Source organism: Apiospora hydei (genome assembly GCF_038363865.1).
Source record: "Apiospora hydei strain CBS 114990 chromosome Unknown utg000009l_segment0_segment0, whole genome shotgun sequence".
NCBI classification, from domain to species: domain Eukaryota; kingdom Fungi; phylum Ascomycota; class Sordariomycetes; order Amphisphaeriales; family Apiosporaceae; genus Apiospora; species Apiospora hydei.
In genome coordinates, this window is record NW_027117368.1 from 1,710,588 (window position 1) to 1,736,605 (window position 26,018).

The window sequence follows — 26,018 nt, forward strand, 5'->3', positions numbered from 1 at the left end:
CGTACGACTAGGTGCAGGCATGAATGGATCTTGTGGATGGATCGCTTAACACATGCATATCTGCATTTAAGTTACAGTTACTGTGGACCGCCGTGTGTTGTACAAACAACTCCCGACACGCCTGATTACTAAGAGGAAACAAGCTGGAAGGCAGCTGGAGGGGCATCGATGTGCAAACATCCGGTCTGCAAGCCCAGCAGAACACACAAATCTTCCGTGGCGATCGGGGGACGCGCATGAGTAGGTAGGTACTTTATATTGAAGACGGACTATTCACAACTGACAATCACTAAATGAAGGGCTCGGGGAAAGAATTCGGGGTGTATGCTCTTTATTCAGTGTCTGATTTCATGGATACTCGATTATACTACCTACTCCGGACGAGAAGGTTGTGGGCATCTGGGCGAATGATTTCCCTCAATTCCGTAGCCTGGTAGGCAGGCCGAGCTGCGCCCCCTTTTTTACATTACAGTGAACTGGTTGTCTCTTGCCCTCATGGACCATGCCTGCACGCCTAAGAAACAAACCGAAATGGCCATCAATCTGTCACTTGTTCCAACATGTTACCCCCGTCCCCCCATCGAGTCATTGGCCGTGTCCCCCATCAAAGGGCAGGGCCGCCGATCCGCCCGAACGACACGCCTCCTCTGACACGTCCCTGCGGGCAACACCCCTCTGTCGTCTCCGGCGGGGGCCCACAAGCCCCCGTTGCCAAGGCGCGGTGTGGGACAAAAGGCGCCACCGTGCCCCGGGTTCGTAATCCCCGAAGGAGGAGACAAGTGTGCTACTAGGTGTCTCACGGTAACCAAGAGCTCATTACATACAACACTCCTCCGTATCTGACGCGGTGGAGGAGGAGGAGGAGGAGGCTGCTGTTTCGAGCCTTGCGCGGACGGCGCGCCCAAGGCGTCGCGCCGGGTGGACGAGGAAGCGGTCCTCGCATTTCTCAAGGAGTAAAGACAGGCCGTGGGCTTTGGCGACGCCCTTGCGCCAGATCTGGCCGATCCGAGTAAGCCTACTCGACGACGCCGCCCGGCGTACCAACGGCTTGGATGCGTCGCGGGCAGTATCCACTACCACTTCCTTGCCGTCATCGACTACCACTTCCTTGCCATCGTCGACTACCACGTCCTTGCCGTCATCGACTGCTACCTCTTTGCCGTCGTCAACCACACAGTTCGACGGGGAACTCAGTTCCGGCTGTCAAGAGTCGCCGCTGGGCGGCCCTAGAATCTCAAGGCCAGTACGGTACATACCTAAGCTAGGGTCGAATATATATACCGTCAAGCGTGCGGGGAAAACATCATGCTTGTTCAACACGGCATGGCATCTCAGGCCGCTGTTGCTGGTGCTGGAAATTGTGTCCTTAGCAGTGGCACTTACAGTCCTAAGGCATGTAGTTTATCAGGCATGAATCACTCATGTCCTTCTCCCGTGTTTGGGCCGACACTTGGCAACGCTCCGCTGAACGAGCAATCGTCACATCAGCCAATGGTAGTGAAAGTTTTATCTCTTCTAGGCAATATATACAAAGTTTTGCCTTACCCCTGGATGCAAACATCCCAATGTCTTTTGTACCCATTATGTATACCCCGACGCCCTCTAGTAAGGGGTGGTTTCCTCCCAAGGGTATAAAATCCGTGTAAACCCCGTCCATGCCCGTGGCGGCCGACGCCATTCGGTCCCTGTTTTCATGTACGCCATGTCCGTCCGCTATGTTCATCAAGTCCTGGTATAATACATAAAAGAAAACAGACTCGCAAGAACAATGAATCCGCCGAACGATTCGAACCGCGCATGTTGAACGAGTCATTAGTGTAAAATAAAGAAAAGCAAAGGGTAGTCGGCGTGAAAATGAAGCATAGTCGCGTCGTCCAGGGAGCCGCGGTCCCCTCTCCAGTGAAATGGCAATGAATCCGTAAACGCCTAAAGTATTCCCCGTTGTATGATTTTGATCAAAATCCTTACTTCGCCCGAGGTTTCATGGCTTCGTTCTCCAGCTTCTCTATGTTCTCCTCCGTCAATGAGTCGCCCTCCGCTAATGGACTGGCGAGTGGCAGCGCCTTGCCACCCGCAGCGTCCAGTAGTTTGTCGTCGCGAAGATGCATTGCCAACTCGGACGGCTCGAGTTGCGTGGCTGACTGCGAGACGGACATGTTGCTCATGTTGCCAAACGGAAACGTCGTGATATCATGGGAGCCATTTCGTGTGAGTGGCTTTGGCGTTAATAGATCCAGCCTCTCCTCTTCTGATAAGTCCTGTTCGGCAACCGACGATCGTTCGTCTGGTGTAGTCGTCTCGGCGTCGGCATCGTCCAGCCCAAATCGTGGAATGTTGGCACTGACACAGTAGCTGCCCTCCTCCGAGCAATCCGATACTGATGATAGATGTGAGTCGCTCTTAATTGGCGTGGGCCGTCTTCCCAATTTGCTCCATCGGACGAGCATCTTCTCTAGTATTTTGCTTTTGACCGGTTTCGCGAGGTAATCGTCCATGCCCGCCTTGGTGCATTTCTCGCGATCGCCTTGGATCGCCGAAGCAGTCATGGCCACTATCGGCACGTCATGAGCAAAGGTTCTGTAAGGAAGGTGATGTCGAAGAATATGAGTGCACTTGTAGCCGTCGATGACGGGCATCTGGACGTCCATCAAAATTATGTCAGGTTTGTCAAGTTTGCCTTCCTGGGAGGCGTCAAGGAATTCGAGGGCTTCTTTGCCGTTCCATGCAGCATCGACCTTGAATCCCAGCTTCTTTATGGTCTTCGTGGCAATTTGTTGGTTTATAGCACTGCGATACGCGTCAGTCCGGCAGAGCGGGCAAAAAAAGGAAAACCCAAGGATCAAACTACTCACTTATCTTCCACGACAAGAACGTTGATGTTCGCTCGTTCCGACATTGGCATGTCTTCCTCCCCCGCGTGAAGTACGGATAAATGGTGGTTTCGTAGAGGGGATCGGCTTTTATCGACCGGACCATTGACCAACTCTCCTGGCGGAGTGTTGATGGCGTTTTCGTATTCCGAGCTGGTGCATGAGAGACTGAAGTCCGACTGCAGCCTATCTGGAAGAGACCCAACCTCCATAATCGTGTTTCCTTGTGGGCCTTGCGGTTTGTTGAAAGGAATCCAGAATGTCGCGGTGGTGCCGTTCCCGTTCTTCGATTCTAGAGTGATTCTACCTCGCATCAAGTCCAGTAGATTCTTTGATATCGTCAGGCCTAGACCCGTGCCACCAAACTTTCGTGCGGTCGAGGGGTCGCCTTGGCTGAAGGGCTTGAAGAGGCGCTTGCGAACTTCGTCGTCTATGCCTATGCCGGAGTCTTCCACCACAAACTTGATTTCGATAGTGTCGGCCGTTTCCTCCCCTTTCCAGACGGAAAATTTGACAAAGCCTGCGTTGGTAAACTTGATACTGTTCGTTAAGAGATTGGTGATGATTTGGCGGACACGCCCAGGGTCGCCCAGCACCACAAGATCATCAGCTATGTCCTGAGATACATCCGAGTGGAAAGCTAGGTTCTTTCTTTCGGCAGCGAAGCCTAGCATCTTGGACACGTCATGGACGACTACCGACAGAGAAAATTGCACTTCTTCAATATCGAGACGGCCGCTTTCGACCTTGGAGAAATCCAAGATGTCGTTGATGACGGTCAGTAATGCATTGGCTGACCGAATGATGTTCTCCGCGTAGTCCGTTTGCTCCTCGCCGAGAGGCAGATCAAGCAGGAGTTCAGCCATGCCAATGACACCGGTAATGGGCGTGCGGATTTCGTGGGACATCTACACCGGGGAAGAAAAATGAGTAACCTTGGGATGGGTACGACAGCGGCACAGGAGAACTCACATTTGCAAGAAACTGGCTTTTCAGGCGACTTGCCTCCTTTGCGGCTGCTTCGTTTGCCAGAAGCTGTTTCTTTTCCTTAGCTTGGGCCTTGAGGTCTAGTTCACGTTCCTTCAATTCTGTCACATTCATGATAACTCCAATGACAGATTCCACCCGAGAGCCAGGCTGGTCTGCCTTTTTCTTGGAGAACGTTGGGATGAACCGGGTCCGGAAGAAGTGGGAGTCTGTAGACAATCATTAGTGCCACATGGCCTTGAGGATGGGCACAGGGGAAGAAACGCACCTATCTCATGTTCCTGAACCATCTCTCTCGTCTTCTTGCCTGCAAGCAAATCCTTAACCGGCTTCAAGAAGCTAGGGATGTCGCCCTTCCCAGCTCGTGTGCTGAGGTCGTTGAACACGTCATCAACGCCTCTCCCTATGTATCTCGATCCGTCCCTAGAGTCATCTTCCTCATTGTCGATGGTGCCGTCCTTGATTCCGTTCCAGATGAGAGCGCCCTCGATCATGGTGACTTTACCCTCCCGGTCCACCGAGAAAATGGTGGTTTGAGCATGCGAAAGCACGCTCAAAAGCTGTTGGCGCATTTGCTTGGCCTCGAGCTTGGCCTCGAGGCTCTCGTGCACATCCGTGCAAGTTCCGTACCACTTCTCAATCTCTCCGGTGTTTTTGTTTCTCAGGGGTAAAGCACGACCAAGCATCCACCTCCACTCACCATCCTTGCTCCGGCACCGATACTCAGTGACATACGGATCGCCCGTAGCCAAGCTATGTTGCCACTTGCGAGCGGTCAAGGGCATGTCATCGGGATGAAATGGGTTCTTCCACCCAAGCCCAAGTGAGTCGTCGGAGGATAACCCCGTGTAGTCGTACCAACGACGGTTGAAAAAATCGTGCATCCCTTCCGCGTTTGTGGACCATACCATTTGGGGCATCGTATTGCAAATTAGTTCGAACCGCTCCTCGTCCAGCTGTTTGATGTTTGTAATCTCTTGAGCCATCGATGTAACATCACGACATGTTATAACTCCTGCCAGCATTTCTCCCGTCGTAGTATCCTTGATGATCTCGCCAAGAACGTCAAAAACCAACCGGGTCCCCTTTCGCGGGTGACGCATGCCGACTCGCATACTGGAAAACGGTTCTCCTGTCCTCAAAAGTACAGCCATGGGGAACTCGGAATAGTCGGATTTATTGGTGAAAGTCTCGTCATAGACTTCCCACTTCAACAGTACATCGAGCCCTAATCCATACTCACCATCGACCTCGTTTGGGTCCACAAAGAGTTCTCTTGCAGCTGCGTTCATGACAGGGGCGCTGGCATCCTTCCACATGCCCAGAATAGGCATTTGGGTATTGTCCAAGAGCGCATCCTTGATGGTTGTCATTTTTTGGAGTAGGGTTGGCGTACTGCTAAGCGACGTCCGTGATGGAGGGCCCAAAGGCGGGAAAGGACTCGACGACATGGAAACAGCGCCCGGGCTGACCCTATACAGTGGCGAACCGGATTCATGACCCGAACCGGCCGAAGGTGGGTTTGAGTTGGAAATGGTCTTGCGTTCAGCGGCCTCAAGAACCGACATCGACGGACGAGCTACCGTCTTCCGTGGCGGAGGTGGGTGCGTCGCAGCGCTATTGGTGCTGGTGAATGTCAAGATGAAGTATGTCTGATTATCCTCGATTTGAAATATAGTGACTATCATCTTCGCGTAAACTTGGTTGCCTGACTTCTTCGTGGCTGTACGATTTGACCTGCCGGTGGCGGCCTGAGATGTGACGACAACTTCAATGACGGAATTGGGAGGCGGCGAGTTCGAACCGGGAAGGCTACCGAGCCCATCATTCTCGTTGCCGGTGCCATTTTCTGGTGTAATAGGAACGGCGTCGTCTGGCTTGCCATCGTTGGAGGTTGGAGTTGTGTCGCCCCCACCAATACCGGACTTGCGGAGGGTCGGACTGCCGGTCCGTTTGGCGTGCATCTCGCCCACTAACGAGTCGAGTAACGATTCCCATGATACCCACACAGGCCGGCCATCTTGTAGCATGTCAACGCCAATTTGGGGTAGGGTCTGGCCGCGGAGTCTTTCGAAGGCCGTCGGACCATCGTCTGCAAGATCCCCCGAATCGCCGGTCATTCCTAGCAGCCTGCCCATCGCTTCATTTGCCAAGACCACGGTCTTGAGATTGTTCAAGACCAGTAGAGGAACAGGCAAGTATTGCATCGTGGAGAAGGCGAGCTGCCCCCGGGGAGATGTAGGGCATCGATAGCCTAAAGGGACTTGCCGACGCCGATCTTCTCCCCTTGGGGGACATGATTGGCGTGTCTCGCAGGGAACGATTCGTGTTCATGGCCGCCAGCGCTCCGTCCTGGCTCCGTGTGATATCGGGTAGCCGGCGCGCGCATGGTTGCATATTCTCAGTAGGCGGCGACGAGTTTGGCAGCGGGGTCGACAACGGGTCGCAAAAGGGCGAAGGTTCCAAGGCCATCGGTCCCTGGCTCGACGAGCGCGTATGGCCGGTATTGTGAGCACGCAAGGGAGGATGTTCAGGTGCCATGTCGTCGAGCGCCGCGGCCCTACGGGATTGAAGGGAAAATCAAACGAGAGCCCATCAACGGTGGTGCAGGCGAAAGAGCCCAAACATGCGAGAGGGAGAGAAGAGCGAGAAGAGCGAGAAGAGTAGATTGGAGTAACGCCGTGTAGCAGAGTACGAGAGTGTGGGTGTGTGCTATGCTCTGGGGAGTTTGTTTGAGTTCTTGCTTGAGACCGAAGCTCAGACGAAGGAGCTTTGCTAAACCGAGAGGCTTTGCGATGGTTGCAAGAAGCGCTGTGAGCACTGAGAGCAGCAACCAAAAGCACTTTGACTTAGCAGAAGGAAGTGTGCCGTCGTTTGTAAGATCTAGACCCTAGATTTTAGTGGAGGTTGTTGGCCTGGGCTGGCCCTTTGGCTAACGAGGTCTTGCACCGGTGTACTTGTGAGAAGGGTCGGTACCTCCTGCTGGGGACTGGAGTGCTGCACAAGGCCCGATTACGATGGTCAACCCCGTACCGGCCAGTCGAGGGTTTTTCAATGCTTCGGCGTTGGGATGGCTGAGACCGGTTCGGCCTCTGACGAAGCTTTGGATAGGTTTGGGAAGACTTGTTGTTTCTGTAATAGTATGCCCTATTCTCTCGGTCGTCTAGAAGATAGTGGGATGGGATGGGTGTCCATCAAATGTACCAAACTCGAAGGCTCGAAGGATGCCCCCGGCCTGATCATGGCGGGCTGGCGGGGGTGTGATGTAACTGCAGGTAGGGCGGCGAAGACCAAACACCAAAATACTGCTGTACCGTGGCGGCGACCCATTTATTTGCTCAGAAGTCTGACATGGATGTCGGTAGTGTGAAAAGCTAATCAGTCTAAGCCGTTCGTACTGTAAAGGCCGCATGTGCTACAAGCCTACAAGCATGCCGTGTGTGTGTGCTATGTTATGTAGCTGGAGGTATGTATGTACTTTACCAGAACACACTTGGCGTACGCTCTAACCCAGGCCGGCCAGGCGGCAAATGGTGATGCCCTACGTAGCTACGGGCCTACGGCAGGCTGCCCAAGAAGGGTAGCCGTACCAGTTACCGTATAAGCTGGTTGCAACATAGGAACATAAGGCAAGCAGCCGCGCGCGGTCATTGATGATATACATGACTGTATGTATGTACGTGTATGTAGTGGATACTATATTCCCCAGAATTTCTTCGTACTGTAGGTCATGTATCGAGCACGGCAGGGGGCAGGTAGGCCGCCCGGAATGGGGTGTTTGATTGCCCCATCGTGTAAGGTAGGCAGGCAATGTCTGTCCAATTGATGTTATGTTTAGTAGTGTCACCTGACGATCAGGTATGGCCTTTGGACGAACCCGGCACCAACACATATGTGACCAAAAAGACATATGAGACAGAGCGACTGATGGTCTGCAGGCGTCCGGAGTCGCCATCGACTGCCAGCTGGCCAAGCATAAGTGGCCTGGACACAGCTGGAGTTTGTTGTGGTCTGTTTCCGGCCCCCGATCCCCAACACCGAAAACTAACAGCAATAGTGGCCCCCTTGGACGATGCTTACAGGCATTGGTCGACTACTTCACAGGAAGCCGTCGTGCATCGCATGAACTTGGATGGGCTGGCATGGCAGTTGTTTCTCATCAAGATCTGGCCAGGCCAAGAATAGATTCAATGATCTATGCCGCCTACAGTGCCATCTATATACCTGACCGCACCGCGCACCTACAATCCGTCAATGGGGATGGACGGACGGCAATCGGCTCCCAAAGAAAAAGATCGGGTTTCATGGACGCCAGCCCGCCTAGTATCGCACCCTAAGGCAGCTAATCAGCATGGCAGCATTAGCTCACGCGCTGTCGTCCAGTGCCTCGCTCGATCATGGCAGCTGGCTGCGGCGTTAACCCCCTTCCGATCCTGCACCTGCCTCCAGCGTCCCAGCGTCGCGACTCTATGCCAAAAGCGGGGCAGCTAGATTCCCAGGCTTGCCCCAAGGGGGAAAAGTCGGTGGACGCCATGCGAATTATGGAAATCCCGTCTCTCTGGCATCTGGAATGGCTGATCGCATGCATATTGGGAAACAAATGGATCGCCGATCAATGCCGGCCTGGCCACATCCAGCTTGGAATGATATCCCCCCGAACGCGCTCGCCAATAGCCCTTAGCGTCACAAAACCATGAGATGCGGCCGCAACCAACGAACGGTATGGCACGGTCACTCTGCCGAGGCTTTCCTTTCCCCAACCTGTCTGCTACTCCCAATTGGCGGCTGGATGGCTGAAGCAAGTCGGGCAGAAGGGGGCTGGGAAGAGCGATGGAAAAAGGAAGAGGGAAAAAGAAAAAGAGAATAAAACCTCAAGTTTAAACACTTCAGACGAAGACCGGAAATAGAACAAACTAAGTAATTTGGAGACATGTGTGTGGTGACCGAGATTGCATTCGGTGTAATGTCAAATGTCGGCCAGACACCCGCGCGGAAACACACGCACGGGAATACTGCAACTCGTAGTTGTGGCCCTAATAACCTTATTAGTTCCATCAAGTTCTTGAGCCTTGAGGGCGAGCTGTGCCCGGGGCCTAGGCCTGGCCGTCTGGGCTGCTGGGCTGCTGGGCATCGTGGCAGCAGCAAGGCGTTACTAATGCAGGCAGCCAGGTGCGCAGCACAGGTAGTCATCAGAAGTAAGTAACTACTGCTAACTAGTACCTAGGATTGCTGGATCCTCTATGGGGAATTGAAAAACAAGTTTTATAGGAAACTCTAATCGACTAGAGCAATTAAGCCCGGGCGAGTTTGCAGATCGACATCTGTCTGCCAATCCAAAGCAAACGCACGATAATTTACTGGACAGCTGGTTTGATGTCGCCCAGCAATCCCTCCCATCACGGGCCAGAAGTCTGCCAGGCACAAGATGCTTTCAGGGCAAAGAATCTTTGAGGCTTTAGCCTGGTCAGGGGAGGAATAAGAAGAAGGCGTGGACCTGCAGATCATTACCTTCTTGGTGGGTTGGACTGGGAAGTTAGGGATCAGTCAGCCATTTCTTCTGCTTGCCTTTCTCGTATGGTCTTATGAGATATCCATTATGCAAAATAGCAATCTAATCGATGCAAAGTACACATAACCATGCACTGGAGCGTTGAACGGAACATGCCAGTGTCATGCGGAGTATCGTCACGAGGGAGCCTCGGCGTTGCAGGGGTCGACCAATCTGCTTCCTCGAGGATTGCGCGATTGATCCCCGCAATCTGCCATTCTCGAAGATACTGGAGAAGAGAGCAGCGCAGGTGAGAGATATAGACATAGTGACACATTTCTCGGGCCTCTACATTCCAGCAACGCAGTGCTGGTGTTGTTAATACGACTACAAGAAAAAAAGGGAAATGCCCTCTCGGGGGTTCGTGAAGGCATCAAGCCCAGGGAAATGAAACCAACGAGGACGAATCTGGTAAAACGCGCCTGTAAGCAACCTTGATCGGTCCCGTTCACCCACCCAGATCACGTTGTTTGATGGTTCGTTCGCCGAATGTTGGTGGTGGGAATTCGCTACTGCATCTCAGCACGTCTCGTCATCGTCTACCTAGTCTAACGTCCGGTGCTATCTTTCTTTCTAGGCGATGCGTGTAAGATCCGCAAGATCAAATGTTCCGAGACCTCACCTTGCAACGCTTGCACGGCTTCTGGCATCGCCTGCACGTTTAGAAAACTGCAAGCAACACGGGGCCCACGTAGCCTGCGGGCCAAAACTATCAAGAGAATATCAGAGACGCAAATTAACAACAACGGCAGCCAGGAAGACGACATTTCAGTCCGGGATCGGCCATCAGAACCGGTGCCCCAGCCAGTTCCGGCCCCTGGTTGTGCAGAGGCCGAGCCAAGAGTCGGCCACGGAAGTGACATAAGCTCATTACAACAGGCTCTCGACGTCTATCGGCTGCGTCTCTATCCCATATGGCCTATAATCGACTTTGAAGAGATCCGTGACGGACTGGTCTCCAGGAATTCCTCTCATGTTCTGCTAGCCACAGCCATCCGCCTGGCGACTGTAGCTCAATTGCAAGGAGAGGCCATCTCATCAAATGACGTTCCTCCGTCAAGCCTGGAGCACTGTGACTCACTGGATCTGAACGGGCTGCGCATTTCCTTTTCTTGCATATCTACCATGAGAACCAATCGCCTGGTGGGGGAAATCCCTGATCTACCTGAGGCAGGCCCTCACGCTAGCCCAGATCCTGAGGCTAGACAGAGAGGCATCGTACACTGGGCTCCATGAATCGGAGCAGGAGATGCGTAGACGGATACTGTGGCTTCTTTTTGTCACCGAAAGAGGTGTAGCCATGCTGCACAAGTTGCCAGTGCTGCTGAAGCCCAATATCGGGTTCCCAGTCCCTGGAAGCCACGATAGGACCGATGTTTTGCCCGCCTTCTTGAAGCTTATCAATCTATTCTGGGTCTTCGACCAATCCGGTGTCTTCGAGATACTGCAGAATTCCGACTCGGATCTATCGAATATGACGGCTACGGCCCGGGATTGTCTGGACCTCCTGCAAACCCGCCTGCAGGACAGTGCGGGTGACTATGAGCCGAGCAACGACATCCAAAAAGGCCGACATCTTCGTCACTCGGCAGTGGATGCGCGCGGTGCTTTGGCGGGCAGCAACTAAGCTCGGTGCCACGTTGACAATCAACCCTGTGCTGGTAGGGAGGGAGTTCCTAGACTTCGTCTCAAAACTGCCACAAGCTGCGCTCGAAGCCCATGGCCCGACAATTGAAGCCAAGACTTATGACATCGCGACGGCTGTTATCGACGCTGCCGTGAATCAGGTCTCAAAAGGCGCAATCGATCGTCCCGAGGAAGTCCTCCAGGGGCTGCAGCGTCTCCTTTCGTCCTCGCGCGGAGGGAACAAGGCCCTGCTCGCCTCACTTTACTTCAAAATGGCATCCATGCCGTTGGAGGGTTCCCACGCCCTCTCCGGCCCACGCACCGTTGAAGATATTACAGACGCCGATGCACACTTCGTCTCGGCGGGATCTCCAAGCGGCGGCCCAGCCACCCTGCCTTCGGCATGGGCTGATCTCGAAGACATCCTCGCCCACTCGAGTTTTCTCCGCACGCCGTCAGGCACTGCAACGCCCAACTATCATTCAATAGAGCAGCAGAACCAACAAATGTCGTGGGCTCCACTGGACTTCAGCACGCCGCTAATGCGAACCCCCTCACCCATGGATCGCGCGCTCTTCGATCAGTATCAGATCAACATGGAAGGCGTTGTGCCTGAGCACGTTTGGACGGAGCCACCACCGCCTTGAAGGTGATCGAATCACAATCGCGAAAACCAAAGACAGGCCTCCTCTCGTGTGCACCCAAGCCCAGCACTTGCTGGCACGCACCAGAACAGCAGGCTATAACATGCCGTACATCGCTTCGGTAGTGGGCCACCACAGTTTTTATAGAGTGGGGTAGAAAGACTATGCAATGGGCAATTCCTGATTCTTGGTTCATTGTGCCGTCGTACCAACAGGCAGCTCTCGCAAAGTCTCGCAAGCCCACAGCGAACACGACGCGAACCTGTTCAGATGGGATGGTCGGCCCTTTCGGTTTCAGCCGAGAACCGAAGGCAGGGACTGGCCCAGGCGCAACCAACGTCTTTTCCAAGGGCCCCCAGCCGTGCTAATAACCATAAGGGTCCAGTGGGCGTCGCATTTTGCTATGAACGCCGAACACCTACTCTTGGCAAGCCCTACTCACCTGTGACGCATCATCGGCTTAGCCCACACACGAGCCAGGAAACTGAACCGTGTCGCGAGCCAGCATGAATGGGTATCAAGATTCCAGCTGTTCGGCTGCCCCGAGGTCAAGGAAGGGAGACCAAACACATGGCCGTGTGACTTGGCCGCCGAGCTATCTATAGCACTTGTAGACAACCCCATGAATCGGTTCCGTCGCGTGATCAGCATCGAGAAGTGCGCCAGGGATGAAAACCTTCTCGATCCTGTGCTATCCGGCCTGTACTGTGCTTACTGGAGGTAGCATGCGAATGAAATGGACCTGACCGCTGACCGGACATGGTAGTAACTTTCAATGTTGTTTTATGATACGATTATGGCCCACATTCGCCGACTAGAGGAAACGCTTAGTTAGCGGCAGGTTGGGTGTCGAGCTGGTGCTATTTAGCCCCAAAATCGAGGTGTATTCCTTCCAGAAGCCCTTCATACCACGTGGGAATCTTTCGGACTTAAAGAAGAGGCTATTGAGCTTGGGAAGCCATTTATGTGCATAAGTAGGTATGTATGGACGTAGTTCTCTTCCGGCCCGGTTATCCAAGCTCGATTGCCATTGCGAAGTAGGTACGGCCTGCAGCTGAGATGCTTTCCATCGAAGTCCCATCCATGAAATCGAGGCTGGAAAGCCCGTCATAACGACCCCACCATGTCCAGCATTCACTTTGGAGCCATCCGGCCAAAACGTCAGCTTGCAGGTTCCGGGAGGCAAAGCGACAAAGAGGAACGAGTATGGCCTGGAGTCAGTCACTGAGAGGATATGCCTAGGTATGCATTGCAAGTTGTTTGGGCATGCGAATTGAGGTATGCGATGTTACAGCCATGAGATGAGAATACATTTATCTTGGGAATCTCCCGTTGTCTGTTCCCCGCACCCCGCACCATCCGATGTCGTGAGGTGCTTCGTCTCCGAGATTTGCTCCGGGGAATTGGAGAATTGGGGTTTTGCACGCAATATTCGGTAGACATAAGGAATGTTTGGGATTAGACCTCATCCTCCTCATATTGGTAGAATCCCCCCAAAAACAACCAGCCATATACCTTTTTATATACAAACTATACTGAATTATAAACGCAAAATGGCGTGGGAAGAACCTCGAAAGACGGGTATGGTGTACCGCCGCTTGGGCAACTCGGGACTCCATGTTTCAGCCATAGGCCTCGGCGGTTGGCTCACCTATGGCGGCCACGTTGGCGATGGTAGGCCCATCTCTTCACAGCCCCCCTGGGAGCGTACACTCTAATCCGGCCGACAGAAAAGACGTTTGAATGCATGAAGCAGGCTTACGACCTTGGCGTGAACTTCTTCGATACTGCCGAGAAGTGAGTTCTTTCGCCCACCGTGACGGGTGTCATTTGGCATGAATACCAGAAGCTAACTGGCCCTACTAGCTACACTGCCGGTAAATCAGAGATCGCCATGGGAAAGGCCATCCAGAAATACGGGTGGAAACGCAGTGATCTGGTCATCAGCACCAAGGTTAGGAGATTGGCCCCCTCCCCTTTCCCACAAGTTCGCATGCAAGCTTTGAGATTCATGAAATAAGAGGGTGAGGAGGCTTCCTATATTCGGCCGGAAGACTGACTTCCAGAGCTAGATTAATTGGGGTGCCGTGAACGGCGAGATCCTCATTAACAACCACGGCCTCTCGCGCAAGCACATTATCGAGGGCCTCCGGGCCTCGCTCGACCGCCTGCAGCTCGAGTACGTCGACATTGTCTACGCGCACCGGCCGGACCGGCTGACGCCGATGGAGGAGACGGTGCGGGCCTTCAACCACGTCATCGACCGGGGCATGGCCTTCTACTGGGGCACGTCCGAGTGGAGCGCCGACGAGATCCAGGAGGCCGTGGGCATCGCCCGGGACCTGAAGCTGATCGGCCCCGTGGTCGAGCAGCCGCTGTACAACATGCTGGACCGGCAGAAGGTCGAGGGCGAGTTCCAGCGGCTGTACCCGCGCATCGGCCTCGGCCTCACCACCTTCAGCCCCATCAAGATGGGCCTGCTGAGCGGCAAGTACAACGACGCCGCCGACGCGCCGCCCGCCGACTCGCGCTTCGGCGCCAGCCAGGACCGCTTCGCCGAGTTCATGCGTTCGCAGTACGGCGGCGAGGACTGGCGCGGCAACATCGCCAAGGTCCGCCAGCTCAAGGCCGTCGCCGACAAGCTGGGCGTCACCCAGAGCCAGCTCGCCCTCGCCTGGTGCCTCAAGAACCCCAACGTCTCCGCCGTCATCACCGGCGCCAGCCGGCCCCAGCAGATCGTCGAGAACGTCCAGGCCCTCCAGATCCTCGACCAGCTGACGCCCGAGGTGCTGGCCGAGATCGACGAGATCACGCAGAACAAGGTCTCGCTGGACCCCGCGAGGCAAGACTGAGGGTGTTCGCGCTAGATAAAATAAAGGGGAAAGTGTGGCAGACATTACTTGGATGAAACCTTGGACCACGAGACTATAATTCATCAAATATAGAAACTTCGCTATGGAAATTGTATTGGCCTTTGAAGGGTCTCGATGCAATGGATAGTGTCATGTCAACGCCATTACAGCATGTGCCAAGATGTGTTTAACCGGATCTTACGAATCTCAATAGATCTAAGATCTACACCCGGTACAGTCTATCAAGCCCCTGATGCGGGGTGAGCTGGCGTTCTTTGTTCTTTTCCTGCATGCCAATTCTACAACAATATAGATTGTTTAGATGTTATTTTCTTTTCTCATTGCCATATGCTACCCAGGTTCGTGTGCATATCATACAATTGGATCTTCGCTGATGCTTGATACGAAACAAACAACCGAAAGGCGACTGGCGTTATTTGCGACGCCTACTCCTCGGTTTTATGCACTCTTCGGGCTTGGGAGTGGTCTGGATCTATAGGTGTAAGCGAACTCCAACCTCCCTCGCGAGTCTGCCTCTGTCTCCCATTGGCTCGAGAATCTGACTGCATACTTGTCACACCCTATACGCACCGGTACTTGTAGGCATACTCCGTGCGACCCCGCTTATGCATAGTCCGTATGCGTACGGGATAGTCTGGCAGGGGTTGAAGCCCAGAGCTATACGGCACACAGCTTTGCGGGGAAGGAATCCCCGGGGCGGCGGGTCGAGGTATAATAAGAGAGAGCCAGTGAGTCCGGAGCTTACTCACTTCTGTGCTTACCACTCATCAGAGATTGTTCGCTGACGTTACAATCATGCACAGTCATATCGCAAGAGTTGCAGTCGTTTCCCTGATCCTATCAGTGGTTGGCGCTCGGCGACTAGATCTGCGGAAGCCGACCCGTGCTGCTATCACCCGTGTGAACACGGACTCCGTCGCCGGAGCACCCTGGTTCGAGTACGAGAAGCTTCAGCTCACCAGTGATGATCTCGACGGTCTGAGCACCCGGGGCTCCAAGCCGAAGGTGGCTGGCCTGATCGGATTTGATGTCGGACCAGAACTACAGCCAGGCGAGTGTAGGACATTCCCTGGCGACAGCTCGTGGCCGTCGGAGAGCGAATGGTCTGACTTCGGCGATCTGCTCAGCGGTTCGCTTATACAGACAGTCCCAGTTGCAGCACCTTGCTACAAGGACTGGGGTGTCTACAATAAGGAACAGTGCGATGCCATAAGGGGTAGTTTCCCCAACCCCTATTTCCAGTAAGTCCGAAAACCTCCTATATGTTAACGTGCGGATTTGGGCTGATCATATCAACAGCGAAGCCGATCCAACTTCCACCATGTGGCCAATCTGGCAAGGGAGGTCCTGTCTCCCGACCGATGATCCAGATGCCCTCTGCACTCTGGGGGCGTACCCCGTCTATGCCGTGAACGTCAGCAACGTCGCCCACATCCAGACCGCGCTGAACTTTGCGCGCAACAAGAACCTGCGGTTCGTCATCAAGAACACCGGCCACTGTTACCTCGGCAAGTCCAACGGCGCCGGCGCACTGAGCGTCTGGATGCACAACCTGAAGGACATCGAGTTCCTCCCGGACTACCAGGGCGGCGGGAGCTACCGCGGCAAGGCCCTCAAGGTCGGCGCCGGTGTCACAGTCCGGGAGGTCTACGAAGCGGCCCACCGGCACGGCGTCAGCGCCCTGGGCGGCATCTGCGAGAGCGTCGGGTACGCCGGCGGCTATATCGCAGGTGGTGGACACACGCCCCTTTCGGGCTTGTATGGCATGGGGGCGGACCAGGCTCTGGCATTTGAGGTTGTGACCGCTGACGGACGCTTCGTCACGGCGAGCGAGAGCTCCAATCCCGATCTTTACTGGGCACTGCAAGGTGGAGGTGGCAGTACCTACGGTGTAGTAACATCTGTTGTCGTTCGGTAAGCTCCATGATTATCACGGACCCTCGATTACGTGCGGTTGTCTAACCAGGTGCTCTAGAGTACATCCCAAGGTGCACAGTGTCATGTCGACGTTCAATTTCGAGACGTCTCCACGCTCTCCAATGAGACGTTTTTCGCCGGGATCCGAGTTTACCTCGAATACTTCGTGCCCTTCACCGACGCCGGCACATACTCCTATTTCTCCATCATATTTGCGAACGGCACCTTTTCGTTCCAGATGCAACCCTTCTTCGCTCCGAACCATACCATCGACTCGTTCAACCGCCTCACCAAGCCCCTTTTCGACCAGTGGGAGGCCCTAGGGATCAGCATCACCCCCAACACCACGTTCTACGAAGAGTTCCTCCCCGCCTACAACGACAACTGGAGCATGAGCACCCCCGTCGGCGAGTCCATCGTCGGCGGCACCAACACCCTGCCGAGCAACCGCCTGTTCCCGCGGGCCAACTTCGCGGACCCGGCCAAGTTCAACGCGACATGGGCCGCCGTGGCGCAGCACCTGGCCGCCGGTCGGCGCATCATCGGGTACCACCAGGCCCCGCAGAACCGGCTGGGCGTCGACAACGGGGTGAGCTCCGTATGGCGGACCGTCGTCGCCTTCTTGATCACGGGCGCCGACATACCCCCGGACGCGACTCAGGCTCAGCTCCGGCAGGCCGGCCAAGACATCAACGACATGATGGGGCCGTGGCGCGACGCCGCGCCGGCGAGCGAGGGCGGCGGTGCCTACCTGAACGAGGCCAACGTCCTGGAGCCCGGTTGGCAGGCGAGCTTCTATGGGGAGCGGTACCCGGAACTCCTGAAGATCAAGCAGCGTTGGGATCCCAAGGGCATCTTCTACGCTACGACGGGCGTGGGCAGTGAGAGTTGGGAAGTCCGTACCCAGGGACAGGGACTGCCAACGCAGAACGGGAGACTTTGCCGACTGTAATCCAAGTCCGTATGGACCGCAAATGAGGTTTCGAGCAATCTATCGACTTCAGACGTTTGCTCGGATCATGCCTTGGCACATCGACAAACACAAAATAGTCAATGCTCAGCTTTTCTCTCTTCTCTGCCTGACCATATACGCACCAAGAGAAGTGCTCGTAGTGATTCAGATGAAATTATTTGCAAAACCCGACATAGGACGATTCGAGGTAACAACTCCAAAGCCTGGTCCGTCGTACTTTCAGTACCTCTCTCAAGGGTGGAAGTTGGTGAAAGGCATGCATACCGTACAAGCCATGTAGGACCACCGTATCAGGCCTGGTTGAAACTAGGAGATCCAACCCATATTGTATAGCAGCGAATGAATCGGGCTATCAGGCAAAGAAATTATTTGTGTCAATAACCACGAAAGGGAAAACGTGCTCATCATACCCTTCGACACCAGCACCAACACCTCATCATGCATGACTGTGCTTAGAAAGATCCCAGTCACGTTCTTTCCGGTGTTTGTTGCCGCCAGAAATCACAAATTGAAAGGTCCTGATCTATGTTGACCTCCGCATGCCGCATCCAGAGCTCGGAATGAAACTTCAAATGCCACGTCCCCCGGAGGCGAGGAAAGAGTTGGCTGTTGGCTTCAACCATACGTTGGTGTTGGCGCAGATAAAGGAAGATCCAGATGTATCATGTGGTTCTTGTCTACGTGTTGCCGTAAGCTCAAGATAACCGTCTGGCTGGAACTTCATTCTCGACAGCTTATTCAAGTAACGACAAAGAATTCGCTGGAATGCATATCCAGTCTTCATAATATGATGCATCATTTCCTACCCCATTATGCTTGCAAATCTCTTTATTGAGCAAGGCGCTACCAAATATTGTAGGTCAGCCCTGCAATACCCCTGGAATGAAACCAGGACCGGAGGAGTGTGTTTCTTCACAGAGACGAAGTTAGCTATAAATAGTTGTTCCCTTCTGGCCCATCTAGAATAGATCTTTAGAACCCAAATGACCACGACGAAAATGCATCGAACCAGGACCTTTTTGGCTGCCATTCGAGACAAGGACCCCGAGTGGCTTAGGAAGAATGTCCCTTTCCGATTCAAGCCGCTCACCGAGGAGGAGCTCGAAAACACGACCAAGGAAGAGAGAGCTCGGATAATTGTCCCAAGACTCAATGCTCTCGACTCATCGCCACTTGTTGGCTACTTTGCTGAGAAATTCCATCCCGATTTCATCCCCTACGAGCTCGACTACACACTACTCACCACATGGATCGAGAAATATGAAGACGCCCTCCCTACGGGGTATTCGTTTCCATATCAGTAAGCTATACTAAAATAGAGTCCAAGCAACCACTAAGCTCTAAGTGTTACACGGAAAGTTCCATCGTTGAGTTGACTTTAAATTGAAACATCTCCCAAAATACTACACCCGGGTTATTGAACATATGAATCCATATAGAGAACTCAAGGCTTTAGAATGGGACCACAGCGATCGGTTACAGGAATATATGAAGCGTGACTTACGCAATGAAGATGGCCTTGCACTTCCAGACGACGACGAGAGAGTGGTGGCAAGACTAAAGGAAGTGGCCAAGCTCGTATCAGACAAGGATGGTTATAGCATGGGGACTTCGTTCGAACCACCTTTTTCTAAGGATAGCGGGTCAAGGTCTCTGACTCTGGCAAACCGGGAGGATATCTTGAAAACTCACGAATGGGCATCCTCACAGTGGGAAGGCCATCTCCAGCGCAGAGCGTTGATCGAATCCTTCAAGGACCTATCCTCAAGATTGCAAACCACAAGGATCAAGAAACTAGTGTGCTTTGGTTTAGGGTCGCTCAGTCCGCCCCCTTTCTATAGTCTCGCGGAGCTGAGAGAAGAACACGAGCACAAGAACGTCTATTTCGGGTACACCTATCTCCGCCCCTACTTCCAGCACCTGGCGGCTCAGACGATTGCCGAGGTCTTGAAAGACCACAACGATGGCAAACCACTCGATGTATACGTACAAGATGTTGCCTACAGCGAAGACGACATCGGCGTCTTAGAACGCGATGTCAACAACCTAGCAAACAGCTACGCTAGGTGCAAAATCACCGTCGTAGATGGCAGTCCGAACCATCATGAAGGATTTCTCAAGATTGATTCCGAGACATTTGTGCTCACTGTACAACCAACTGTACCTCTGCGGCAAATGGTTTTTGAGATAAGCTCTCCAGCTGTGATACTTTGCACCCAAACCAAGGGCAATGGGGAGTCAGACGAGGATCTCCAAAGCTATAGAGTTTTGCCGGCCGAAAGGGGAAACCCAAAGGATTTCCGCAGGCCTTCATTTACCTGGACCACACATGTATGTGATAAGACACCTCGCATCGTTGATCATGATCTGCAGCAAGGCTGACCTTCATAATAATCAAACGTGCAGAAAGGATCCCGAGGTACCGGTAGTCACAAACAAATTAGAAGAGAAATACAACAGACATATACATCCTTCCAACAAGGGATTCCTCGAGGGTCACACGAACAGCTTTTGGGAACGGCGTATGGAGATCGAAGCCGAAAACCTTTGGAGAGTGCCGTGTATTACCGGAAGCTCACCTAAGGATGGGATGGACGGCTTTCGCTTCTGGCCCTCTTCAGTGTGGTTTTGGCACTGCATCATTATACTTATACTATGAGTATCATAAATACGGTCGTTACTTTCCTTCTAGATTCAGCCACCTATAATTATATTCAATCTAGTCATTCATTGGGGCTTTACATTTCAATTTCTTTCCACAACTACCTTTTGGGAACCACCTACTATGTTTCCTTTGGCCACAAGTGGAGGGGGAAGAGACAGAGAGAGAGAGAGAGGCAAAAAAGAAAAAGAAAAAAGCCTCACTGCTGGGTTCGTGCAAAAACAATGAAAGGACATTGTTTTACTTCGTTCAAAAGAAGAACGCCCTAGATATGGCTGAAGGTTCTAAAAGAGCCTGTCCCTTGCCCCAGGACCGATTGCGCTTTAAACTTGATTCATATGGCCACTCGGCTGCTATCATTGGACTATCGAGACCGTGTTGACCTGCATGAGGATTGATGTGACAAGTAATTGCGCAAACTGGGTATCTATCGAGACCAATATCAAGAAAGACCTCAGCAAAAGGGTTATGAGACCTGACATCCATACTCCGTTTTCCATGGGCTCCTGATTTGATCGTGTTCTTCTCACATCTCAGTTCCTTGCCATTCCCTTCCTATCTCTTGACGCGCTCACACTTTCAGACATAACTGCGAGTGCCACCATCACCCTTCTTGTGCAAAAACCCAACCAAGAGCGATTATGACAAGGCCGAAGATGAAGCCGATGAACTCGAAAACGTAGTCAGCCTGTACACGCTGGCATCTACCGTGCAACTCGTCGAGTGGATGAGGACTGCTGCCGACACCACAGTAAGTTACGTCGTTCCCGCCATTCGTGCAGCCACCATTAAGCAACTTGTTGGTTGCACGTTGGTAATCGCCAAGCGTATCACCGCCAGTACAGCTGCTCACATCCTTCATCGCTAGTGTCAATGCCTACAATGTAATGGTTAGCTACCATAAAGTATTAGACATAAGAGGGATGGTGAGGGTGGACTCACGATGCCACCTGCCAAGAAGAAGATGGAGGCCAAGGCATCAGCAGCCATGACGAAGAAGGTCGGGATCTTGTCGATAAACAAGGCGGCTAGGCCGACCAAGGAGACGAGGACACCGAAAGCACCGGTGAAGCTGCCGAACGATGTCTCGGGTGGTGGGTTGCCAAAGACCTGGTATTTGGCATTGGATACGGACAATCCAAGCACTACAGCGGCGGAAAGCAGCTATTTGTTGCATCGAGTATTAGCAATACTCTCAGCTCACGTTGGCATGCCAAAAGCATGCGTCAAGAAAACTTACCAGTAGGCCGCGCACTGCCATGGCAATGAAGGACAGCATGATGCCTTTCCTTTGTGGACAAGGGACGTGTTGGATGTGGGCGAGGTATGTATCTCTCGTTGTGATCTCGATGTGGACCTCACGTAGTTGGTATTTGGTATCAGGTGTACTTCATGTATAACCGCACACTTCCAAGGTTGGTGGTATGGTCGCCAGAGGACGTATCAAGAAGTTTGGCTCTGGAGGAGAATCAAAGAAAACAAAGGTGACCGGAGGGGCGATTCGAAGGAAGGATGTGCTTTCCCATTTATCTGCCCAACACCTTGGCAAGGTCTGTTGGAATTTCGAGGAAGGCGCAGCAGGCAGCAGCCAACAAAGGGGCCGGTTGTTGGTGACTTGCAGGCAGTCGTAGTGCAATGCGGAAAGGAAGAACGAGGCAGGGTTGCAGATGCCCGGCCCCGTTGGCTGACCCGCCAATCAACGTTATTTACTCACCAAATTATCTTCAGCAAAAAGGAAAGAACAATCTGTCTCGTCACGTCATCGTCGCTCTTCATTGGGCGAGGTCACCGTACTCGATGCCACTTGCCGTGCGGCGCGAAACACAAGTAGGCCCTTTTTGTTGGCTGTGCAAACAACATTTGAACCTAGCCATTTAGCCCTCTCTACACGTATATTTGAGAGACTCCACTCGCGTAGCCGAGTATATACTTAATGTAGTAAAGCTGAGAACACACCCCGGCAGCCACAGTTTTTTATGGGGAAACAAACGTGATGTGTAGGGATATAGGAACAATATAGTGTCCTCGCCCACAGTAATCCTGCCGAGTTTGGAGACAGCTCGTGGCGCAAGGGGTTGCATTGGCGGCAACCCGAAGCCACGCACGGCTCAGACGGCCGCTATTTCGGCTCACCATGGGGCGATTAGCATGCAGACTAGCCCCGAAACCGCCTAGATCAACCGCCCAGCTTACTGTGCTTAGGTAGGTAGGGCTGGGGGCGGTACAGGATCGTCAAGTAGTGATAAAAATAGCTTTCATTATCCTACCTCTCAGCTAATTCTTCTTTCATTAACCCGGAGGAAGACCCCAGCAGTGGCCTGTTTCAATCATTCCACCGCCTTCAGAAATACTCCGTCTGTTGCGTGCTTCGATCCGATTACTTTTGTTATCCACGAGGGGTAATAAAAATTGGCATTGCAGATTTAGGCACCGACTACAACATACCCCAGTCGTTCAAGACAAGGATGGCCCGACTAAGACGCAGTAGGTATTTCGATCCCATTCGGGGAGTGTGGATATCTCAAAAGGGATTGTTGCTTTGCTCTTGGCATTTACCTGTCCAGCCTGATATCCCCGCTGAAGAGAGCTCTACCACGGATCCCTTTAGATATTGGTTCCCACCTCCCGAATCTTGATACCCTCTTCTGCACCTGTCCCTGAGACGAGAGTTCTCTTGACCCGTTTAGTTCTCTCGCTCCTCAAATTGTACCGAGGCCTTTCGCTTCTTCTCCCTCAACGCAGTCTGTTCTCGTGCGATGCTGATCATGTTCACCCTCGAGCCCACGCACCTCGCAGCCAGTCTAGCATGAGCATGGTATAGAGGCATGGTTGATGGACGATGCGTACTAAATAGTGCAAGAGGCCAAACAAGAAGGATGGTGTTGAGCAATGCAAAGGGATAAGCGATTTCTAGCAGTCATGGGATAATACACGAGGGACGTTGAGTGAACCCTTGAATGGTTTGAATTATCAGTTTTGACACCGGGTTGATTTGAAGAATGAGCCTACTATAGATCAACATGCGTGCCAAGGAGCAACGACTTTAATAATACGCCACGTATGAAGGCCAAACAATTAGCTAAATAGGTACTTGGCAGAAGTATTTGGTTGAAGCCAGCACAAATAAGCCACACGGATAGAATACTGCGAGACAACACAATCATGACGATTCCAGGATCGTTTGACTCTACACAAGCTACTACAGCAAATGCATCTTGTAGTACAATTAGAGACACGAAACGTTTGTAAGAGAATCAACCGATCAGTTTCACGGTCATTGTCGTGCAAAGGGAGGAGTGCAGAATCCAAATAACTAGTCTACCTGGGCTCAGGCTCCTTTGTAAACAAATGCACAGGTTCCAGGATCTAGATTATGAGAGGCCACAAACAATATCGAGAAAGTTCTAGTTTTGTCAAGGTTGCCCTCTAATCTTCTTAGGGGCTCTGGGTCAAGCCTGTTGCCAAATCTGGTGTATTGCAGTAAACAGGCAGATATCTCCCAGGCCACGACTACGTCGGCTCAGCGATAGGGGCAGCAAGCAATTTCCTCTGCCGTTTCAGTCTTTGGAGGATATCCCCCTGGTGACAAGGCTGCCCCTGGTATAAAGGTAAGTAGGTACTTTCTATAATCGACAGGCCTAGTTATCTATCAACTACCTAGGCATTACGTCTAATAAGATAAGCATTACGCCACTACTTGGATAAGCATTCTACCACGGCACTGAGCATTCCCTAATCTATACATAACGACACGATGTGGTGGGGGTAGCGCTGTCGCCATCAACGGGATAGCCAAATTCAAAGAACGAGAAATTAGGTTGTTTACAGAATAAGAAAAGCATTTTGGTTTACCTCGAAGGCAAATGAGCATCTTGGAACCACACAAGCGAACACATGTCTTACGAGTTTAGGGATATAATAAATGCAAAAGGTGACAGAAGTATGTGCCAATGCCACTATGCTTATGAATATCATCAAAATAATCTAAGATTGAGTATGCCCACTCTTAGGGCATATTATTTGAGATCTACCTTCTTCAATGGTATTTTATGCAGGCAATAAATCTTCGATGATGCGCTGTGCTGTGGGGAACATCGAATGGTTGCTTCTAAGTTGGTGTGTCGTCACATGCCTGATGGGTTTAATATGAAATTCATGATTCTGGTAAGAGGCGGGATATTACAATGGTTATACTGCACCTGCCAGGGAATAGGTATACTCTAAGGTATACTCAAGGCACAGGCTAAAACAGAGAACCTATTGTACCTACGGCAGAGCGTGAACAACTCCGAGATAGATTTATGTCCTCAGAAATGCGTATATCGGCCGTAGTCACTTATGGTTGTCAAGACATTATCCAGATATCTGCTCAGTAGAAGCTATGTCTAAACATAGCATTCGTGTCTGGCTAGTCTTTTCTGCCATAAAGTGTGGCCTTCACTGTATAGAAAATTGGTATGTGGTCGATTTATAGGACATTGTCAGCTCGCTACCAACAAGCCTCTGGGAAATTGGGTGGGCATGCCCGTATGCACGCGGCTGGGCCGGCCGAACTGTACATCAGCCATATTTACAATTTGGCATGGATACCTAGGGATGCAGTAGGCATTTCAAATGAGTCGAAGCTTGAAGCGGTGAATCCCTTTGGGTACATGAAGATATTGACCAGGGGCATGGTGGAGCGGGCTGATGACTAACACGACCCGGACATTTGGGAGTCCGCACCGAGTCCGCGCTGGCTGTCTGGCTGTCTCCAGTGGCTGTTGGAACTTGGGGTGCTGAGTCCGAGCCCGCCTGCGCGCCTGCGCGCCTGCCCGCCCACGCGTTACTCAGTCGAATTGGTAATTCTGGCAGTTCACGTCACATTATCCCGCACCATCCCACCGCTTATCATTTGACCTTATCTGGAGCGTAACACACCACCATGGGGGTGTTACCAAGAAAGGCCTGGGTACCTGGGTACCACGTGATGCTGATGCCATGCTTGCGCTGGCCATCCCGGGCCGTTGATTGGCCCTATGCTGGTTTGACTGCAGCAAACCCTGACACTGACAGACTGGATGGAGTCACATGTACTTGAATGTTTTGGGGTAAAGGGGGACGATCGACCTCCTGCTTACTGCTTGCTGACCGACATTAGTCTCGCATTTCCTCTCCCTGGCAGCCTGGGCAGCCTCAAGAGCTGGACCGAAAAGTCGGGGCCCGTTGCGACAAGACGTTACGGCCTGCCAACCACCATGGAACGAAGCCGCTTGCCCATCGACGCAGCACCAATCGCATGGCACGCAAGGGGTTGGAACCTGGCAGCCTGGTCGTGGGATGTGCGATGTGCGATGCGCGATGTGGCTGACCTAAAAAATCGGGGAAGCGCCTCGAGGCGCCCCAACCAACTGCGACCTCGATCCGTCAAAGCAGCGACACAGTCTTACCGAAACCTGTAACAGCTGCATATTTGCTGACGGACCTGGACTTGACCTCCGGATGGGGAAATCGTTGCAGGAAGCTACAGCTCTCGCGTACTAGTCCGCTAAATGATCACATGCTGCCGGCCTTGGGTAGGCTGCATCATTAATCTCCGGCCATGGCAGAGCCTGGAAGAAAAAGATGGGGGGACCCAACGCACCGCGCAAGGGGTCTCGCGCATGGAAGCAAAGCAAACCTTCCTAGCCCTCTACTTGAGCCCACCAGTCAAGCCAGCCCTTCACGCCTACATGCCGTTACACGACTTGCCTGCTACGGGTCCCGGCTAGCATAGCATGATCAGATGAGGCCCGCGAATGAGGTATAGAAGTAGGTAGCAGACACCCATCTTCCGCTCCTCTGTGATTGGCGGTCGAGAGCCTCCATCCGTCTACCTGCTAACCCTTGCGATCAGATCAGATCATCGACTGGAAAAAGCGGGTGCAAACCCAGGGAGA

At 52.7% G+C, this 26,018-nt stretch overlaps 8 protein-coding genes across 8 annotated transcripts; 5 read left to right on the forward strand and 3 right to left on the reverse strand.

Moving 5' to 3' along the window:
- Positions 1-816: 816 nt before the first annotated feature.
- PG997_012319 (uncharacterized protein) lies at positions 817-1,412 on the reverse strand (the record flags this gene model as incomplete). Its single annotated transcript, XM_066816633.1, has 2 exons — positions 817-1,189; positions 1,384-1,412. The coding sequence occupies 2 exons, from the start codon at positions 1,410-1,412 to the stop codon at positions 817-819; spliced, it is 402 nt and encodes a 133-aa protein (XP_066662325.1).
- Positions 1,413-1,964: 552 nt separating this feature from the next.
- Positions 1,965-6,064, reverse strand: PG997_012320 (uncharacterized protein; the record flags this gene model as incomplete). The annotated part of the gene is made up of 4 exons (XM_066816634.1): positions 1,965-2,787; positions 2,853-3,778; positions 3,843-4,066; positions 4,126-6,064. The coding sequence occupies 4 exons, from the start codon at positions 6,062-6,064 to the stop codon at positions 1,965-1,967; spliced, it is 3,912 nt and encodes a 1,303-aa protein (XP_066662326.1).
- A 125-nt stretch (positions 6,065-6,189) lies between these two features.
- Positions 6,190-6,369, forward strand: PG997_012321 (uncharacterized protein; the record flags this gene model as incomplete). Its single annotated transcript, XM_066816635.1, has 1 exon — positions 6,190-6,369. The coding sequence occupies one exon, from the start codon at positions 6,190-6,192 to the stop codon at positions 6,367-6,369; it is 180 nt and encodes a 59-aa protein (XP_066662327.1).
- A 4,336-nt stretch (positions 6,370-10,705) lies between these two features.
- On the forward strand, positions 10,706-11,678 carry PG997_012322 (NADP-dependent oxidoreductase domain-containing protein; the record flags this gene model as incomplete). Its single annotated transcript, XM_066816636.1, has 2 exons — positions 10,706-11,009; positions 11,071-11,678. 2 exons carry the CDS (start codon positions 10,706-10,708, stop codon positions 11,676-11,678), a joined length of 912 nt encoding a protein of 303 aa, XP_066662328.1.
- Positions 11,679-13,228: 1,550 nt separating this feature from the next.
- Positions 13,229-14,527, forward strand: PG997_012323 (uncharacterized protein; the record flags this gene model as incomplete). Its single annotated transcript, XM_066816637.1, has 4 exons — positions 13,229-13,349; positions 13,406-13,472; positions 13,542-13,629; positions 13,748-14,527. 4 exons carry the CDS (start codon positions 13,229-13,231, stop codon positions 14,525-14,527), a joined length of 1,056 nt encoding a protein of 351 aa, XP_066662329.1.
- An 816-nt stretch (positions 14,528-15,343) lies between these two features.
- Positions 15,344-17,417, forward strand: PG997_012324 (uncharacterized protein; the record flags this gene model as incomplete). Its single annotated transcript, XM_066816638.1, has 3 exons — positions 15,344-15,789; positions 15,848-16,462; positions 16,526-17,417. 3 exons carry the CDS (start codon positions 15,344-15,346, stop codon positions 17,415-17,417), a joined length of 1,953 nt encoding a protein of 650 aa, XP_066662330.1.
- Positions 17,418-18,436: 1,019 nt separating this feature from the next.
- Positions 18,437-19,820, forward strand: PG997_012325 (uncharacterized protein; the record flags this gene model as incomplete). Its single annotated transcript, XM_066816639.1, has 2 exons — positions 18,437-18,738; positions 18,878-19,820. 2 exons carry the CDS (start codon positions 18,437-18,439, stop codon positions 19,818-19,820), a joined length of 1,245 nt encoding a protein of 414 aa, XP_066662331.1.
- Positions 19,821-20,704: 884 nt separating this feature from the next.
- On the reverse strand, positions 20,705-21,379 carry PG997_012326 (uncharacterized protein; the record flags this gene model as incomplete). Its single annotated transcript, XM_066816640.1, has 3 exons — positions 20,705-20,977; positions 21,043-21,264; positions 21,341-21,379. 3 exons carry the CDS (start codon positions 21,377-21,379, stop codon positions 20,705-20,707), a joined length of 534 nt encoding a protein of 177 aa, XP_066662332.1.
- Positions 21,380-26,018: the final 4,639 nt, after the last annotated feature.